At 32.8% G+C, this 21335-nt stretch overlaps 2 protein-coding genes across 2 annotated transcripts; both read left to right on the top strand.

Annotated features, from left to right (window-relative positions):
- The first annotated feature begins 2322 nt into the window (after nt 1–2322).
- LOC149899925 (uncharacterized) lies at nt 2323–3303 on the top strand. Its single transcript, XM_090113367.1, has one exon. It carries the CDS (start codon nt 2323–2325, stop codon nt 3301–3303), a length of 981 nt encoding a protein of 326 aa, XP_089969493.1.
- Nucleotides 3304–14434: 11131 nt separating this feature from the next.
- LOC149899924 (terpene synthase-like) lies at nt 14435–21070 on the top strand. Its single transcript, XM_090113366.1, has 8 exons — nt 14435–14578; nt 16720–16861; nt 17887–18007; nt 18798–18937; nt 19476–19502; nt 19579–19672; nt 19963–20090; nt 20982–21070. The coding sequence occupies exons 1-8, from the start codon at nt 14529–14531 to the stop codon at nt 21048–21050; spliced, it is 771 nt and encodes a 256-aa protein (XP_089969492.1). The 5' UTR covers nt 14435–14528; the 3' UTR covers nt 21051–21070.
- The last annotated feature ends 265 nt before the right edge of the window (nt 21071–21335 follow it).

Below are 21335 nucleotides of genomic sequence, written 5' to 3'. Positions count from 1 at the left end.
GAGATTAGCGTGTTCAAACATACAGACAAACAGACAAACAGACAAACAGACAAACAGACAAACAGACAAAAATTTTTTTAACAACAGTTTTGGGTTTGGGATCGATTTAGTAATAACCCCTGCAAATTTTTTTTTACATATTTTCATTGTACAGACACCACTTTTCTAGAATTTTATTATATGTATTGATGATTGATTGATGATGATGATGATTATATTATTATGCTAAAGAGCGGTACTATTTTTTTTCAGTTCAGACTTATATTTAAAATAAAGTAAGTACCGATCTACATTACATTTTCAGAGTGACTATAGGCTTGACATGGAAAATATGTTTTTATTTAACTCCTGTCAAACCAGGATAATCTAAAAACTTAAATCATTAAAAAAATCTCGATTCATTTTTGTCAGACATTCAAGCAACAAGTCTGAGAGAGTGAGAATGTATTGTTTCAGTCAAATTGAACGGTTCCCGTGCGTTGTTCAATTTCGATTTATATTCAAATTGTGAATTTGAATATCGATGCAATTGCGATATATTTTATAGCTTTTTTTAAGTCGGTTAGGATTATCTTTTGTTAATTGGTCCTTACCATGTGATATTATCTATTATTTGTAGCTGTTAAAATTACAGCAAATGGTTTTGAATAGTGTAGATAAGGAAATGACAAACGATGGAAAAAAATGGGTTTAAACACGGCTCATTTATTACGATTAAGACGTATTTAGTAATATTTAGGTTGTTAATTCCAATGTCCATTATCGAATGTGAATACAACAAAGTATTTCTGGAACGTTCTCTGCAATAGTTCAATTGAAAATGCATTGAATTTATAGGTACCATTATAACGTTGAAGATTTTGCACATTAAAGTGCAGTAAGTGTATTTGAAAGTTTATGAAAGTCTTTGATATCTTAAGATTTTGAAAAATATGAGATCTTTCTCTTCCTTTAACTGTTCCTACTAGTTTACCGTCTATTGTGTGTATGTTTATTCAATTGTACCTCCCGAATAGTTGTACTTACAGATCACTGAAACATAAGGTTGTACATCAGAATATTTTTCCACAATTTAAAAGTATTTTTATTATTTGTACCTCAGCTTTGTAACGACGTTCGGCAAATAAAGACAATTTGAATTTGAATTTGCAATTTTCTTTATATTTTATCAAGACGATAATAAACACTAGCATATTGTAATACTGTGCTAGCACAAGGCTTTCCAAAATCGGCCCTACTATCACAAAATATATCTTATATATAAAAATGAATCGCAAAATGTGTTGGTAAGCGCATTACTCGAGATCGGCTGAACCGATTTCGATAATTCTTTTTTTATTATATTCCTTGAAGTACGAGGATGGTTCTTATGTAGAGAAAACGTAAACATGTACCACGGGCGAAGCCGGGGCGGACCGCTAGTATCACATAAATAAAAATTCCATTACTTAATTAAACTCAAACAAATGTGTATAGTATCCAACTATGCAAGCTAACTCCGAGATTGTGCATTCATCTTGCTTCAAGATTATGTAAATTTAACTTGAGAAGTGCATTTTTCCCGGCATCCTTAAAGACGTAGCCCGGGAGAGCCCGGGCATGTTTATAAGTTATAACACTGCTTAATCTTTCATAATGGTTCTATTATATATTTCTTTGGAAGCTGCAGTATACTTAAAGTGGACTGTATATGAAATGTTTAGGTTTTTGTACTAGAGCATTAGTCGGGTAGAGCCACAGAACTATATCGAGATAGAAGGAAAGAGTGTATGTACCTCGCGTGCCGAAAGGGCGATTAAACATCGTCATTGCCCGCCGCGATGCTCAGTCCGCTCTCGACCGCTCTCCACAGAACTAGTACCACAGTATTACAATATTATTTCCTTATTGTAATACTGTGCTTGTACTGTGGATAGAGCCAAGCTACTAGATATAGCTGTTTGTTATGTAAATGTATAGTCTGAATCCAAAATTTACCGAAAAATCAATGTCTTTTTGACAGTGGTGTGTGACAGTCTCGCTCTGCTTATTTTTTCAATTTAAAAATAGTAAACTTACCTGTTAACACTTAAAAGTAGATAAAACAGTTATAAGATATACAATTAATAACGTGTAGTGAACAGTATAGTGTTATCTTCGTGAACAACAGTGATTATAATAAACATTAGTGCACAGCTGATGATCAGCTGATTTTACGATACCCGCAACTATTCAGTACAGCTGACCGTAAATTGGAAGACTTAAAATAATTAATTTATATTACTGCCATCTGGTGAACTAAGCTTGAATTACTTTGATACAATCAATAGTACTAATTACATAATGGCAAACAAGTGTAATGCGTGTGGAAAGTTCTTCGCTTTGGCAGATGGCGTAAAATGCAATAAGTGTAATATGTCTTATCATAAACAATGTAGCAATTATAGCCCAGACGCCCGCGGCAATACAAAATGGATGTGTAAGACATGTAAAGCGAAAAATACTTCTAAAGCTGTCGAAATTACTCCCGCGCAGTGTCAAGATGCTGATGTATTTCTCGATGTTGTATCCCCCCATCAAAAAAGTTCCCCTTTTCTGATAGAGGAGATAAAGCTCCTTCGGACTGAGATATCGAACTTTAGATCAGATATGACGAAATTAACTGCTTTAGTTACTAACTTTGATAGTCGATTGGACAGCATAGAGGAGCGTGTGTCACAACTGGAGAGTGGGGCCTGCGTGGCGGCTGATAATGAGCAGTTACAACAGAGTCTAGACTCGATCGACCTCTTAAAGAAACAGCTTAATGAATCTGAGCAGGAAAAGCTGTTGAATGATGTAGAAATCTCGGGTGTTCATGAAAATACTGGCGAAAATTTACTACACATTGCAATCACGTTAGCGCAAAAAATTGGCATATCTATAGACGAGCGTGATATTGTTAACGTCCATAGGCGTGGTGTGCGTAAACGCGTAGATACGAATGGGAGCGCGGCAAGCGATGCGATACAATCGCGCCCCATAGTCTTGCGCCTCACGCGGCGACACCTTCGCGACGAGCTGCTGCGCGCGGCGCGCGTGCGGCGCGGCGCGGACACCAGCGGCACGGGGGTGGGAGGGGAGCCCCGCCGCTTTTACGTGAACGAACATCTAACGTATGCTAACCGCAAACTGTTCTTTGCAGCGCGTGAGAAGCTAGTGCGGTCAAATAACTGGCGTTTTGTATGGACTCGCGCGGGTCATGTATATGCTAGACGGGATAGTAAATCGAAAATTGTCAATGTTAGATCGGAACACGATATAGATAAGGTTTTTTGTCAATAACTCTTTCGATATTGTACGTATTCCTGGCAGTTGAGAAAAAAACTATTTTTTATTGTATTGTATTAGTAATATACGAATTTAGCTATATAAGTTATGTAACAGGTTTAAATGCACTTACTTTATTTTGGGTTAATTATTATGATGTCAAGCTTACAGTAATTTGCAATTTTATAGTGCGTTGCCTAAAAGTTCGTACTGTGAAATATTATACACCATCTCATTTGAAACTAATTGTACCGTTTTATTGTTGTATACTAAAGAAACATATTATTACAACCTGTTATCGTTCTATACAAATTGATATAATATTTAGTAAGATTGAATTTGCCATACTGTATGTTACAATTTTAAACATCATTATATTTTTAAAGGTTTTGTTACTTGCCTTGGATATTTTGCTTAATCACAAGTTAATTTCGACTTATTTTTTTACTAATGTTTTTGCTCTAGTGTCGAAAATTTATTTTGTTGTTACTTTTAGTTATTGTCTAAGCGTTACACTCGTAATCATAGTGATAGAAGTAAGATTTTTGTTTATCGTTGTTTATTTTGTTTTATTTTGTCATTATATAATAATTAATAGTAATTATTTCCATTATTGTCGTAGAGAAATTGATGTTGTTTTGGTCTGCCTTGTTGCCGGTGGTATGTTTGGTTTGTTTTTCGTACTTTCTTCTATATTTTACTATTTTATTGTATTTTTTCTATTTATAAACTATATTAATTGGGTAAATGATTTAGCACTAAAACTCCATGCAATGATGATATTGCATATCTTATTTAAATACATTCATATTTATCTACTCTTTTGTCCAATATGTATTTTATTTAATATTAATATACTATAATGATGGTTATAAAAAATCTCGTAATTGGCCTTATAAACATATGTTCGCTTGGTACTGGTCACGAAGAGCTTCTTGCTGCGATGGAGCAACACAATGTGGATGTGTTGGGTATTAATGAGACATGGCTAAAAGAAGGAGAAGAGGGTCGTGCGCCTAAGTTCACTGGTTATCGCCTTGTTCATATACCTCGACCGTCACATGTGCGAGGTCGCGGCGGTGGCGTTGGCTTTTATGTTAGAAATAGTTTGAATGTGAAAGTTTTAAAACATCCATGTTGTTTAAATGTTGAGCAAATGTGGATAACTTTAAACATTCGGTGTAAAAAACTAGTAATCGGCACAGCTTACCGCCCGCCATGGTTGAATGTCGATACTTTTGTTAACGCAATTCATGAGTCGGTCGCTAGTTTTTCATGGGCTGATAATACTATAGTCATGGGAGATTTTAATATTAATTTTGCAGACAAGAGTACCATCGGTTATCGCAAATTGCTAGAATTCTTAACAATGACGAGCTTAACGCAAATTATAAATCAACCCACACATTTCACAGATCATAGTGAAACTATTATTGACCTTATATGTACGGACATAAATGTGCAACGGATATCAGTGAACCATATAAATGATTTAAGTCACCATGCGTTTGTTTCGTGCGAACTTTACATAGCTAAAGATAAGTGTATCCCTCTAAAAATACAATACAGACCAATTAAAGATATTAACATGGAACTATTCGAAACCGCTATGTCAAGCATTAACTGGGATGCTATAATAGACCACCAGGATATTAATAATTTTGTTTCGAATTTTAATTCAATCATTTTATCAATTTATGACTGTCTAGCTCCCATTAAGCACTTTCTGGTAAAAAATCAGAACTACCCTTGGATCACGTACAATATCAGGTTACTGATGAGACGTAGGAATGATGCATATACTAGAGCAAAATATTCTAAAAAGGATAGTCATAAATTATATTATTTGGAGTTAAAGAAAGAGGTTGCGAATGCGATTGAGCGTGAAAAAATATGTTATTTTGAAACGTTTGTAAACACGAATTTTAATAACCCGCGTATACTCTGGAATAATATAAAAAAAAATGTTAATATCAGTAGAAGTACTGACAATGCGTTGCCGGAGCATCTTAGAAAGCCGGATGATATAAATCGTCATTTTTTAGATATTCCTGGTAGATCGTGCGCGTCTAAAGAGGACATAGATTTCTTTTTAAACAATAAAAAAGGGACTTCACTGTTTTCTTTTGCGGCTGTCTCTAAAGACGAGGTGTTTAAGCATTTTAGATCATTGCATTCTAATGCTATTGGTTACGACGGAATCTCTCTAGATATGTTAAAATTATCGTTGCCCTTTACTCTGGAAACAATTACGAATATCATAAACACTTCACTTAAGACTTGCACCTTCCCTTCCACCTGGCGTAAAGCGCTCATTAAACCATTGCCCAAAACTAACAATCCAAATTGTCTTAAAGATCTTAGACCAATTAGTATTTTGCCATGTCTATCAAAGATTCTTGAGAAAGTTGTATGTGAGCAAGTCAGGCGGTATTTAGATTTAAATGATATGTTACCAACTAGGCAATCGGGTTTTAGGAAACAAAACAGTACCATAACAGCTCTGTTGGATGTGGTTGATAATATGCTGGAGGCACAGGATCGAGGGGAGGGGAGTCTGTTAATCCTCTTAGACTACTCCAGAGCTTTCGATTGTATCAATATAGACCTGCTTCTCTGCAAGCTTTCATACTACGGTTTTGATGATGACTCTTTACAGTGGTTTAAAAGTTATCTTTCCTACCGCTCACAAATGGTAGAGTTAAAAGCGGAAAGTAGTCAACATGCATGTTCGTCTGCATGGGCGGAAGTTTCCAGAGGAGTACCGCAAGGTTCTATTCTTGGTCCTCTTTTGTTTATTTTGTATACAGCCGATGTTACGCAATGCATAAGGCATTGCAAATACCATATGTATGCGGACGACATTCAATTATACCTCTCGTTCAAGGCGAGTGAGATGGACATCGCTCTGGAAAGGCTACATGATGATTTGAGTCGTATATCGGTTTGGTCAGAATCTAATTGTCTTTCTCTCAATTCTAGCAAAACCAAATATATGATCATAGGCTCAACTCATCAAATCAATTCAATATTGGCCCAACAACCTACCATATTTTTAAACGGAGATCCAATAGAAAGAGTGACTGAAGTGCGTAATCTTGGTGTAGTGTTTGACGAAGGCTTGCGATTTCACAAGCACATCTTAAATATTTCAAAAAACTGTTTTTACCGACTGAAACTGCTTTATCGGATTAGACAGTCCTTGAGTGTTAATGTCAGGAAATTACTTTGTGAGTCGCTTATCTTGTCGAAGTTTAATTACGCGGATGTGGTTGTAGGTCCTAGGTTGCTGGCATCAACGAAAAAAATAGTGCAACGGGTGCAAAATGCGTGTGCCCGCTATTGTTACAATATTCCCTATCGTGATCATGTCACACCGTACTTGATCAAACACAACTCACTTAAAATGGAATATCGTACCCACTTACACCTGGCTACGCTTCTATTTAATGTTATAAAATATAGAGTACCTGTATATTTGTACAATAAATTGAAATGGTTGGCGGAAAATAATACAACCTACCAGACTAGACACGCATGTTCTTTGTTGGAAATTCCCCTACATAGAACTTCTACATTTAGAGGCAGTTTTAGGTATCGAGCCTCAAAATGTTGGAACGACTTACCGCCGCCTATTCGTTCACAACAAAGCTTATCTTCTTTTAAAAAAAAATTAAAGTCATATCTTCTCGATTTTCAAAAACGTCAACAAGAAAAAATTTAGCATTCCCAATAATGTTACTATGAGTTTATTTATTATTTAAGTATTTATCCAATAATCTCGTTACTAATGTTTAAATATTATTTATTTCCTAAGTATAAGTATATATTATAATTTATAATATTAAAATTAATAATTATAGTATTTTAAAGTATATGTATATTATCATAATATTAAAATATATATATATATATATTTATTTTTTTATTTTTTAATAACATGACGCAGTTTTGAGCAAAACATACATCCGCTGTCAGCAGGGCATTCTAAGGCAACCACTGAAAATCAGTGTATCGCACTGAGTGGCAGGCCTTTTGTGGCAAACATAGATTTAAGTTAGATTTAAGTTTCTTGTTTTATTTTATTTGTATCTTCTATGTCCACAATAAACATATTTCATTTCATTTCATTTCATTTCATTTCATTTCATTTCATTTCATTTCATTTCAAAAAACCGTCTTGTCCGATGAATTTGATATTTTTTGATTTTATGGCATTGAAATGCTAGATCCCGCCTCGTGATCGAGTTTTTTCTATTCTTTATATAAATATACGACTTGTCCGTTTTTTATGCAGATTTTTTTATATAAGGTACCCCGTACCTACCTCCTTACTCCTTATAGGGCGAATATTCTACCCCTAAGTCATAATAGTGCTCTGGCAAAATTACACTCATCGGGTCAGCTTAGTTTTAAACATCAAATTTATTAATAACTCTCGATAGAGTGGTCTATTTAAACTCGAAACCGCATCATTTTAATTACATCTACGGTATAGTTAATTAACTTTATGCGTGCGGTTTGTAACAATTAGTACAGCATTTTGTAGAAATATAATTTGATAAATTTATTTTCATTATTGAATAAAATTATGGAATAGCTTTAGCTTTACTCTCGGTTTCGACTTTAAAAATCACAGACAGTAACTTTCAACATCTTTCATTGTTAACTTTTACTAACTTGAAAGCTTTTGTTCGTAAAAATTTTATGAAAAAAATATCATTAAAATTTCATCCAAACGAGTGGTATTTTTCGTTAAAAATTGACAGATTAAGAGAAAAATATTCAATTTATTGAAGTGAAACTTCTTTATCGGGGTTGGAAAAAAATTTAGTGTAACATTTTATCGTTATGGGTGACATTTTTCCGTTACCCACCATCTTGATTCGACATATTTCTGTAAAATTGCATATAGTGAATTATTTTTTGAAAAATAAGGTCATAAAGAAGTTTCACTTCTTACGTGTGTACACTAGTACACGCACATTTCTTTTTATTCACTATTTTAATTCTATCCAATACCGTTAGAATAAATACATTATAATAAGAGAATTGAAATAATAACGACCCCTTTTGGGTACATCATCATCGTACTAGGTTTACAATCTTAGTATTTGCGATCCAATTAGGTATCCCAAAAGACATTAAATATGGAAGTAATCCACTGAATAGTGTTGATTTATATGAAGGAGCAGTGATATTTGCTCTGAAATATCTAGTTCTAAGCCTAGTCTATCAAATTAACCCTTGAAATTGACTAGAGATGTTGATTGAGGCTCTTATGTGATTAGGCACACAGGGCGAGTAATTGCTATGACTTATATGCTTTAGTATTTGTACTCCAGTCAGTCTAGACATTCAATTCACAATAATTCCAAAAGTTTTCAAACTTCGGTCAAGTGAATGGTACATTGGGACGACAATAGATCCCATTTTGTAACCTTGTCCGCAGTCCGGAACTGCAATTAAATTATTTTTTGCTGTATGGTCCTGAAAAAAATTCCAAAAGTTCTGCAAACTTGGGGTAGTTTTCGATATAATATTTCATATCACGTATTAAATTTGCAACCAATCTCAGTGTGCGGAACATCTTTTAATATTGAATATTAATGTTTTTTTTTTTATTAAACTGAATGAGGTTGCAAATTTGTAAATGCACCAGAATAGATGTTTTCGAAGTTTGCAACCAAGTTCCAAAACTTTTGTAATTATTCCGAGACCACCTTACTCGAAAAAATGACCACGAATTAAAAATAATTATAAATAAACATGTTCCGGTCAACGAAAAAGGTTGCAAATTTATACAACCGTTCGGTATATATTTCCGATAACTGTGTTAAGTTTGCAGAACTTTTGGAATTTTTTTGCACGACCATACAGCAAAAAATAATTTAATTGCAATTTTAACAATGTTCCGTATACTTAGATTGATTGCAAATTTAATACGTGATATGAAATATTATATCGAAAACTTCCCCAAGTTTGCAGAACTTTTGGAATTTTTTTCACGACCATACAGCAAAAAAATAATTTAATTGCAATTTTAACAATGTTCCGGACTGCGGACAAGGTTGCAAAATGAGATTTATTGTCGTCCCAATGTACCATTCACTTGACCGAAGTTTGAAAACTTTTGAAATTATTGTTAAATTCTCGATTTTCAATGTCGATTCTGACTGATCTATTGTATGAAATTGCTAAGTAATAAGACGTTACTAAAGCCTTAAAAATTTGCTTTGAACATCATGTTATCGTAATATCTTGAACCACTGTGAATCTTAAAATTATTAGAATAAATGAATAGTAAATGCGTGAACTTTTTAATGATATTTTTTCATTTTTTGCCTACATAAATTATGATAAAAATGTTAGATGTTAAAGAGAAAGATGTGCTACTATTAATGATAAATCATTTGTCATTACCTGATGGCAATGCCACAATGACACAGGTAGTAGCATCAGGGTAGTGATATTGGCGATGGTAAGTAATGAAATTAGCAATACAAGTTGCTCCAGCTAATTAGAATGGTGACGATGGTGACATTGTTCATAGTAATAACAATACTGATAATAGTATCATTAATGATACTGAAATCTAAAACCTGCTACTCATCTACCTGCAGTAGGGGCAATATTGGAACAATCTCGGTTGGTCAACGGTCGGAGCAATTTCAGTTCTCTAAATTGCCCCAGTCTATACATTACAATTAAGGGTCCAATTCCAATATTGCCCCTGCTGCAGGTACGTGAGTAGCCGGTTTAAACTACCATATTTTTTATATACTAATGCAAGTAAAGTCACAGTCTGAATATAATTTAAAACACTGCTAATAAATAACCATTATTTGCAGTTTTATCAATTTGTAGCTGCAATGTGTGGAAATAGGAAATATTTTCCAAACTTTGTATGTCACAGCAGCTTCACAATGACGGTACTCGGAAGTTATCTATTTGCTTTGTGGATAATATTACTTTACTCTGCGATGAGCTGTATTGAAGAAAACTCTGTAAGGCAAGATTTATTGGCTCAAATCACGTTTTAGTTAGAAGCGTACTTGTGAGACTTGTGACTTTGTTTTGTGTGAACTTTTCAACATCTCTTTATGTTATTTCTGATTTATCTGTATTCGTTTCTTCTAAGTGATTCAGAAAATAATCAGGTGCTTATAAACACAGTTAGAACCTTCTAACGATTAGACCACTTGTATTACGTTCTTCTCATGTCAAGCTATCAAACTCAAACATTTATTTATTCAATTAGACTTCTTATAGAAGCACTTTTGAAACGTCATTACATAAGTATTTTAAAATTTACCACCGATTCGGAAAGCAGCTGTATCTACGGAGAAGAACCGGCAAGAAACTCCATAGTTGCTCTTTTAAATATCCATCCGTCGTTCTATCAAGAAAATAATTATTTATATCTGTGTTCTTACTTTAATTTTAATTGCTACTTATTACTCTGATTTAGCTATCAATAAAAGTTTTAAACCTATGTTTAAACCATAATAATCAATGCTACTTGTTGATTCCAAGAACTACTATATCATTCGTCGAGTAAAATTTTTATCAAGTGATCGTCGTTTCTTCGTAGATTGAAACAAATTATTTTAATTTGTACTATAATTGACTTGTTGATCTCCTAGAGTCCCTGTGAACAGTGTGATACAGGTTTTGTCTTTACCATTTGCGTAAACTAATTGTTTCTCGCAATTGTAAACAATATACCTATGCTATAATCATATGGCTATACCTACGAGCATGCGCAGATAGGCCATTCAATAACAGCGAATTGAATAGAATAGGTACATCCATCCAAATAGTTATTTCACGCATTTTCATCTCGGATTATTATCCGGGGAATTGTGTGCTAAGAAATTGTTATTGCTGGTATTTTTGTTTCCTTTGATAGATTGAATGAAAGATATATTTTACGTGGATGCTTTAAGAAATAGTGACGTAGGTTGTTTCGTAGCAAGTGTATGATAAGCTTATCTCGTATCAAATTTAGTTTTTTTTCTCATTTTGACGTTTGTATTTACGTAATTAATAAATATTTCTAGTAAATGTATTTATACTTTCGTTTTTATATTTTTTCTATTCTAATCGTATCCCGTTATAAAATTTATAGTTTTCAACTATTTGGTTAATATTTTATTGAATGAAGCCACATAGAGAAAAAACTCGCAAATACCTTTTTCAATTCGTAGCATTTTTTCACCGTACGAATCAGGAGGAGATATAAAAGGTTAGCTGGTAATGCGCATAACGATAGACCCTTGACAGTACATATAGGGGAAATGAAAGATGATGGCTGCTTCAAACCATCTACATAGGTGGTCCAATCTATACAGGTGGCTTGCAATACGAGTACCCTTATTCTCTAAGATGGTCTTGGTCATATCCATGTCATACAGTGCCTTAGTTTAATAAAGAGGCTAGGAAATTAATTAGACGGCTGATTAAACTGGGGCCTTAGACAAAGTAACAATTACAAAACGATAACGAAGTTAGAAATCGCAAAAATGTATGGGATTGACATTAGATAGACCACGTGATCTAACGCGGCGTATGTCAATCCCATACATTTTTGCGATTTCTAACTTCGTTATCGTTTTGTAATTGTTACTTTGTCTACTGGGCCTGGTTAGTTGCGACAGGTGGCACAGATTAAACGTCCTTTCATTGTCAACGATACAGATGTTACCTAATCGTGATAAGATTATTAATTAAAATAAAAAAACGCGTATTAAAAATTAAAAATAGCACACCACGTATCATTCGCGTCATAAGGAAGATTATTATGTTTTGATATAAAATATACTCGTGTTACAAGAGGTTTGTATTCACTGCGTGTTTTTTATATTATCCCTCAATCCGATACAGAGCTTATAATGCGGGCTTTTTCTTTTAATATGCAGATTACAAAACCAACATTGGAAATCCGGGGGATATAGAAAAAAATACTTGACATTTTTGCGACGTTTGTTGCAGCCCTGTGAGACATAATAATTTGCTGTAGATTACCGAGTTATTTGGTATGCTTTGCAACAAGTAGGTATGTATTTTAGTTAAATGTATTTGAATATACATGGTGTCCCATTATCGGTATACTAAGCACGAAGGGACTTGTAGTTTTGCATACATTGATCACGTAAAAAATAATTAACCTAATGACGCCAAAATTTTTTTAAAATTAAAATTCATGTTTTCTTGTCTAGCTTCGCGCAGCCGGCATATTATAACGCTTCGCTAATGTGAGCATTTTGTCTATGAAAACATAATCAACGATAGCTCACGTGCGGGTGGCAAACATGGGCAGATTGCTTGTTAGGGGTGTACACAAAGAGTTTTAAGAATTCATGTAGATAGGGAAGCGCTTGACCACAATCTCGCCTGATGGATAGCTAAGATGCGGATGGTACGCGCTTCCCTAGAAGGTACCTACCGGTTCACTCTTCGCTTATTTTATCTATACTAATATTATAAAGAGGAAAGGTTTGTATGTATGTAAGTATGTATATGTATGTATGGTTTTCACACATGTGAATTTTTCTAATTTAATTTTTAATCTGTATTATGTTTATGTAAAATCTGAATTTTAAATATTTATCATAACATAATCGCCGCTCTGTTTATAAAATTCTAATGTTAAGCATTTCACGGTCCCGCAGGACAGGCATTGCCTAGTGCGGGAACCAATGATTTTATTTCCTGTATTTTAACGTTTTTCTTTAAGAAACTGTATTAAGCACTATGTAACAATGTATGTATTATGACTGATGTACGTGTCTTAAAGAATAAATATTTTTTTTACTTTTTTACTTTTACTTTTTACATAAACTACTGGAGCGATTTTGATAAAATTTGGCACAGATAATCTTTAGACCCAACACCCAATAATATTTGTGGACAAAGATACAATTGATACTTCAATTTAATTAGGTATGTATTAAAAACAATTATTAAATATTACCGACGATTTTGAATGTTTTTTTTGCGTTTTAACGCCAGTTTTCTATCATTTACACGTTTTAATAAAATTTATCTAATACATTCGACTTTCAACTTTTCTATAAAAACTTTGTTTATGATTTTTAAAGAAAACAATGAACCATTTAGTTATAAAATGCTATTGTTAACTATTTAATGAATTATCTAAATGCAAGTTTGAATTCCATTAAAATAAATTAATCCTAACTAGGTAATATTGTAAATGCGAAACTAAATCTGTCTGTGTGTCTTCTTCACGCCTCAACCACCGATTTAGATGAAATTTGGTACAGATACATACTGTGAAACTCGAAAAAGGATTTTTATCCCGGAATTTCCACAGGAAGGGGAGCTATTTCTTCACTACGCGGACGAAGCCGCGGGCGGAAAGCTAGTAGGTATAATAGTATAATAAAAGAAAAAGAAAAACGTCTTAATATAGTTGATGAAGTAATTGATAACTTAATGGCCGAATAATATCTTCTTTAATTAAGTCAATGTTAATTATGTTTTTTTATTATATAGAAAAAGCGGAGTTATGACTCTGTAAGAACTCATAATATTTAAGGAAGTTTATACAGTTAGTAGTCATTTGAAGGGGCAACACAGTGGTTTATTTAAAATAATAATATTAGAAACTGTGTGTGTTTAACAATGTCTTCGTCTGTGAAACCACATCTAGAAGAGGTATTTATGTTAATACAAAATATTTTAGCGCCTGGATTTATATTCTAAGCAAGTGATAATGAAAATATAATACACTAGCTGTGCTCTGCGGTTTTACCCACATTGCTCCGCTCCTATTGGTTTTAGCGTTATGATAGCCTATATAGCCTCGATAAATGGGCTAAATAACACCGAAATAATTTTTCAAATCTGATAAGTTGTTCCTGAGATTAGCGCGTTCTAACAAACAAACTCTTCAGCTTTATAATATTAGTATAGATTCTATCTAATAAAATTAAGATATAGGAAGTAATTTGTTTCCAAGCCTTATTTATTTTTAATCTTGAAGTTTACCTTTCTAAATTCCTAGACGTCTAATGGCACTTAACTGATATGTTCTACAAACTTAGTTCTCATCTCCATCAAAGCTTAAATTATTATTAATATTAAATACATAATATTTTTTCTATTTCTAGGAGCTCCTTCTCCCATACTCTCATGTTATCCAGAATTCAAGCAAGGGGTTCCGTAGTAGGATCGCGGAGGCGTTTAATCATTGGCTAAAAGTGCCCGATGACAAAATGCGGGAAGCTGTTGAAATTATTAAGATGTACAGCGATTGTAGTCTTATGTGAGTTTATTTTTTTGTTGTCAGTTTTTAAATGATTTAGGATTTTTGAGGATTATGTTGAATAGATAAAGAAGTTTTTTGCAACTTCCCAGTACATTAAATGATGTTATAATAGTAATAAGCAAAACATTTGATGTGTAGAATACTTAATTGTAAACAGATAGATCTCTCTTGATTTCTGTCTAACTGTCGTTCAATTTATATAAAATACCTGTAGACGAACCCGCGGGCAAGCACTTCTATAGCTCATTTGTTATTCTGATCTATAACCTATATTAGTATAAAGTTTTGTCCAAATACATCCAATACTTTTTTCGGGAAAGAGTAAAAAATATAAGTAAGTAGCTTTGCGCCCGCGGCTTCGCCCGCTTTGTCTAAAACCAAAATTATATACTCAAACCTTCCTCTTGAATCACTCTATCTATTAAAAAAAAACGCATCAAAATCCGTTGCGTAGTTTAAAAGATTTAAGCATACATAGGGACAGAGAAAGCGACTTTGTCTTATAGGTACTACTAGCGACCCGCCCCGGCTTCGCACGGGTGCAATGCTGATACTAAATAAACTACAGGAAAACTGTGAACGTTGTATATAAAAAAATAGCGGCCCGCTCCGTCTTCGCACACGGGTATAAAATAGGTATATATAGCCGGGCGGCCGGCTGGTACCGCCGCAAATGCTACGTCCCGCAATTTTTAAATCTGTAATATCTTCGAAAATATTCACTTAAATCATACTGTGTAAAGGCCCATATAGATCTATATTAAATGAACAATGTATTGAAGGTATATAATTGGTTAAGGATTAATGCTGTATTGGTTAAAATCGCATCGAAAATTAGCCATTATTTGTCGTAAAAAGTAAATGACAAAAAAAAGTTATTGTGGGTTATCCATAAGAGATAGACATATACCATCGCGGACTTTTCTATAGACCTTTTCAATGTGTATAATACTTAGTACATTATTTTGATCAAACTCGTAGGGTTCAGCCTGCGTTTGCAATGTAAGCGGAAAAAATGTAATTTTTTACGACATCACATTAGAAACCTCAAAAATAACAGTACTTCTCCACTATTTAATGGATGTTATTATACATATAAACCTTCCTCTTGAAACACTCTATCTATTAAAAAAAACCGCATCAAAATCCGTTGCGTAGTTTCAAAGATTTAAGCGTACAAAGGGACATAGGGACATAGGGACATAGGGACAGGGAATGCGACTTTGTTTTATACTATGTAGTGATGTAGTGATGAAGTAGGATGTAAGATATAATTTCTCACTAGACACTCGGGAGTTTTGAATTATTGCCTAATTATGATAATATATTCGTCCCAATTAGGTACGTGAGTCTAAAGTGTAACTGAAATACAGCTGGATATTATAATCTTTATCTTTGCTATTACATAAGATAAACTAGAAGGTATAACTTCAAATAATTTATTAAAGTGAAACTTATGGCGCGTTGATAATGATATTTCAAGGTCGTGTCATATCAATACCGTCACGTCATGGAGTAAGACGACGATTTTGGTATCTTTGAATCTTGCCAAAGAGGTTTCTCTTCTGACACGTGTGCTCAGAGTTTAGGTAACGCCGCATGAGTCATGATTTTTCGTGGGTACAGCAGGCTCCATCGAATTATAAGACGTAGTCACGTCAAAAAGTAGAGATACTTTCTGAAGTATCTCTACTTTAGTTTAGAGAAAGACGAATATAATTTAATGTTTGTAACTCTTTCACTCAAAAACAAATGAGCGGATCTTGATATTTTGCAGTGCTAACTTACAAAGTAGTTACATATTAACTATGGAAGCAATTGCTATTCCATGATAACATTAGTTTTCTTAGGGCTGATTTTTCAATCCTTGGTTAATACTTATCTGTCGAATAACGTACTAAACTACAATTTCAAAAATGTATTCTTTGGCCGTATTTGACAGTTTAGGGGTGACATTTTAATATTATCGTGTAATACTTTATTGGGCGGATAAGTTTTAACTGTGGATTGAAAAATCGGCCCTCAATTTGGCTGTAATGTACCTTCTATACTTACCAGAATAAAGCTGTACAAAAAAACGATTTTCCGTGGCAAAGCTAATATAATATGCAGAAGCAATTATTTATTCACTATATCAGTTTAGACGATGTACAAGACAACACAACGATACGCAGAGGCATCCCCGCAGCGCACTGCGTGTATGGCATCCCTTGGGCCATCAATACTTCTATCCATGTATTCACTTTGTTGATGGTCAAGTGCTGCAAGTTGGGTGAAAAGGTGAGGTTATTTTTATCTTTTACTAGCGGCCCAGATTAGATGAGAACCATAGCAACCATCCGTTTACTTCAAGGAATAAAAAAAAATAATTAACGAAATCGATTAAACTGTTTTCGAGATTTGAGAAAGGAAATAGCCATTCATTTTTATTTATTTTTCATTTTGATTGTCGGAATAGAAAAGTTCGATCTTGAGACGGTATTGGGAGCCGTCTTTTTGCTCTACCATTTATAACTGACCGCTCGGATGTCATTGAACTTACCTTATCGAATCTAGAGGTTTTATATGTGTCTGTATCGTTTAGTATATATCGAATTTATTATTTATATTATGACTTACTTTTAAAAGAGCAACTATGGAGTTTCTTGCCGGTTCTTCTCCGTAGATAGGTACTGCTTTCCGAATCGGTGGTAAATGTTGAAAATATGTAATGACGTTTCAAAAGTGCTTCTATAAGAAGTCTAATTGAATAAATAAATGTTTGAGTTTGAGTTTGAGTTTATTATGTACATACATTTTTGAAAAAGTTATAAATATTTATTTGTTAAAGTATTTTGTACTATAAGAATTATTTTATTATACAGAATTATTTAAATTATAAAAGATAAATCGAATTCCATAGTAATTAAACAAGGTAGAACGAAGCGTAAGAATTCCCGACAGAGCGGGATCTAATTATCATGAAGACTTTTTCTAAGAACAAATTTTGTTGTATTGTTAGCTCTTATTTTTATTTAATTTATTATTATTAAATTATTGCTTAGATAATTAACTAATTATTTATATTTCGCCAAAGCAAAGAAATCTTAAAAATCCTGAAAACCATCTTAAGTATGCTGTTTTACGATTTGTAAAAATAAAAATTATAACTCCAATATATTTAGTTTTTTTAAGACATTTTTGATTCCATGTTAATGTTTTCTCAATAATTTGTAAATATAGTCCAATTATTTTAAATAAATGAAAAATAAAATTGTTCAACAACAAATCAAGTCTTTCACGACATGCAAACACTATCATTTCAGGCACAGCGGATATTTTCAGAGCATTCGTTAGAACTATTACGGGGTCAGGGCAAGGAGATATATTGGAGGGACAGTTTCATTTGTCCCTCTGAAGAGGAGTACAAGACTATGTTGGAACAAAGTGGGTATAACTATCGTGTTTTATGAAATATTTTTTATTTGATATACTGTTAACTACCTATATTCTAATTATTGTAAATAGTCGCGGGAATATTGTTAGTTATATTGCACGCCTCATAAGCGAAGCGTTGAGGTGGGTACTACTGTCACTTCGCGCAAAACATCTGATTTTTCAAACTTAAAATGTCTTTATGTATCATACATTGCACTTGTAAGATAATACATACACACACATATTAAGAAAAAACACTATTTTTAACGTTCATGATATTTTTGATGTCATTTTTGTTATTTAAACTAGTTAAAAAACAGTTTAAAAAAGTTCTGTCTTGGACGTCCGTGTGTCTGTATGTGCGGATCCTTTTTCTTGTTAACACGATAGCGACCGAAATACTTTACTAATCGAGTCTTTTTTTTTCTCTTACGCTTGAGTATGCTCAGGAATAGAACCCTTTCATTTTTCAGGGTCTGGTTCGATGTGGTTTAATTGTTATTAAATAAACAAAAATAATAATTAATAAATATTTATTAAAAAAAAATTATGAGGCGTGCACTTTTGGATTTTCCAAATTATTTTTTAAATTACTTTCGATTCATAAATAAAACAATTTATCGATATGGCGAAAGATATATTTCAAACGTGTTCTTGATTTGTGCAAAATTTAAGTTGAAAAATAAAAAAGATTGGTATTTCAACACCACACGTTTTTCATTGGATTGGCGTTTAACAAGCGTTTAACAGATAAATGAAGATATTAATAGGTCTATTCATGAAATTTTTTTTTTCATAGAAACGGGATGCATGTTCAGTTTAGCAGTTCAACTGATGCATATTTTTAGCGAAAACAAAACCGATTATTCCGGTTTTGCCAAAACACTCGGAATGTATTTTCAATTGAGAGATGACTATTGCAATTTAGCACAGCCTGAGGTATGTGGTGTTATCCTACTAATCTTATAAAATAATGCGAGTTCGTGAGGTTGGATGTGTATGTGTGTGTTTGTTACTCTTTCACGCAAATATTACTTAACTGATTACAATGAAATTTAGTACATACATAGAGGGTAACCTGGATAAACTCATAGGATAGGTTTTATCTCAGAAATCCCACGGGAACGGGAACTATGTGGGGTTTTTTTGAAAATGAGGGCAAAGCGCAAAGCCGCGCGCAAAGCCGCGGGCGGAAATCTAGTATAATAATATTATAATCCTAAATTATCTGAATATTCATTTTTAACTTATTATAACAATTTTAAATACACAGAGATGGAAACAGGCAGAAGTATTAAAATTAAAAATATACAGCTTTTTGTTCAGTATATAAATTAATTTAGGTCCAAATCAGTTCTAGTATAATACATAAGGTCATAAGCTATATAATATAACCATCTAGTAGTTTAAATTCACTTAGATAAAATTTGTATGGGTTTATCAAAGTATTGTACCCATTGTACCTATATTTTTGCAGGCGCAAGAAGAAAGGCCGTCTGATCAGGTATTATTATTATTTAATTTAGTTTTAAACAATTTTTTTTTGAAAAAATCCATTAATAGAAATGATTTTTTTCCAGAAATTAAACGACTATTGCATGGATTTAACGGAAGGAAAATTCACTTTGCCCATAATCCATGCATCTAAAGGCCCACATGGTACAACTGTTTTGAGTATCCTTTTCGAAAAACAAAAATACATTTAGGTATTTTCTCTAGGAACTATAAAACTATTTTTAGCATACTTACGGTACTTAAAATACAAGACAAACTTCAAACTAAGTTTAAAATACTTATCCAACGATACATGACAACACACAAACTGTATTTTAGGGCAAGATATATTTTTTCCTTTATGGTAACATATTATATTTTTTCGTTCTTCTTTAATTCTAAACCAAAGTAAAACGTGTAATTTAACATAAATATATATATTTTTAATTTTCTTAATAATCACAATAAAGATATACTAAAACAACGTACAACAGATATCAATACGAAGAGATATTGTGTTTCTTTATTGGAAAAAGCGGGTAGTTTGCAATATACCAAAGAGACGTTACAGGACTTAGACAAATACTTAAGGAGTGAGGTAAGAAATGATATGAATATAATAATACTATTCAAGTGTGTAGTTAGAATAAATAAGATGTAGGTATTCATTAAATCGATAATTACTTAAAATAAATAAAACAAAGTTCTTGTTTTGTTAAATGTATTCATTTACTCACGATGTGTTAATTTTTTAACCTACTTCAAAAAAAGGAGTAGGTTCTCAATTCGGCGGGTATAATTTATTTTTATTTTTTTAAATAAATTGTAGTAGGTAACTACACAATATAAAGACATAATATGATATTGTATAATCTATTGAAAAAACCAATTGATTAAAAATGTGTCATAAATAGGGATGTAACGATACATGATTTTGCCGATACGATACCGATACCGATATTTGTAGTAATGTATCGGCGATACCGATACCGATACCGATATCGATGGCTTGGTAGAAAAATAAATAGTGAATTATGCATAAAAAGTTACCAACATTTAACAGACTTAACTGTTAATCGTATTCTTTTAAATAAAAATGCCAAATCAAAAAACAACAAAACCATTTATTTTAGTATTATTATTTTACAAAGTCAGTTAAACTTTAAGTTATACACATACAATCAGTACCTAATAAAAGTTCACTATTGGTAGAGTTTTTTCAGAAAACAAAGTGCGCACGCGCGGGCGGCCTCCCGCATCGTTCATCGGGCGCGGTTTTTTGAATTGTTTGATATCGGTATCGGTTGTTTTATTATCGGCGATACCGATATATCGGCTTGCCGATTATATCGGCCGATATATCGGTATCGGTATCGGTATCGTTACATCCCTAGTCATAAACAACAATTTTGGAAAAAAAAGGCTCTATATTTAGTTAATTAACTTTAAATATATCTTATTCTACACATAATATTAAATTTGCTTCCAGGTATCCCGTTTTGGCGGCAACCCTCTTGTTACTTCGATCCTAGATGATCTAAAACTGGACGATTATTAAATAAATATATTCTTTTTGAAGATTATTTTCACCCATAACTAATATAAGTTTAGATAAGGTCTTTTCATCGGAAATTTACCTTCTTTCCTAAAATTAGTTACACTAAGGTCCAGACAATATCAGGAAACAGGAAAAAGACAGGATTTTCACCGTTTTCATATATCCTGAAATGGTTGGTCCGTTTTCATATATCCAAACAAACATCCTTTTGGCTCAATTATCAGTTAAATTACTACTATCTTCTATACTAATATTATAAAGCTGAAGACTTTGTCTTTTTGTTTG

Source organism: Colias eurytheme, chromosome 19, assembly GCF_061535395.1.
Source record: "Colias eurytheme isolate Ceu_HAF_F1 chromosome 19, ilColEury1 Martin Lab GWU primary, whole genome shotgun sequence".
In the NCBI taxonomy this organism is placed as follows: domain Eukaryota; kingdom Metazoa; phylum Arthropoda; class Insecta; order Lepidoptera; family Pieridae; genus Colias; species Colias eurytheme.
The sequence above is the reverse complement of the archived record's forward strand: the minus strand, read 5'-3'. Positions and strand labels throughout refer to the sequence as shown.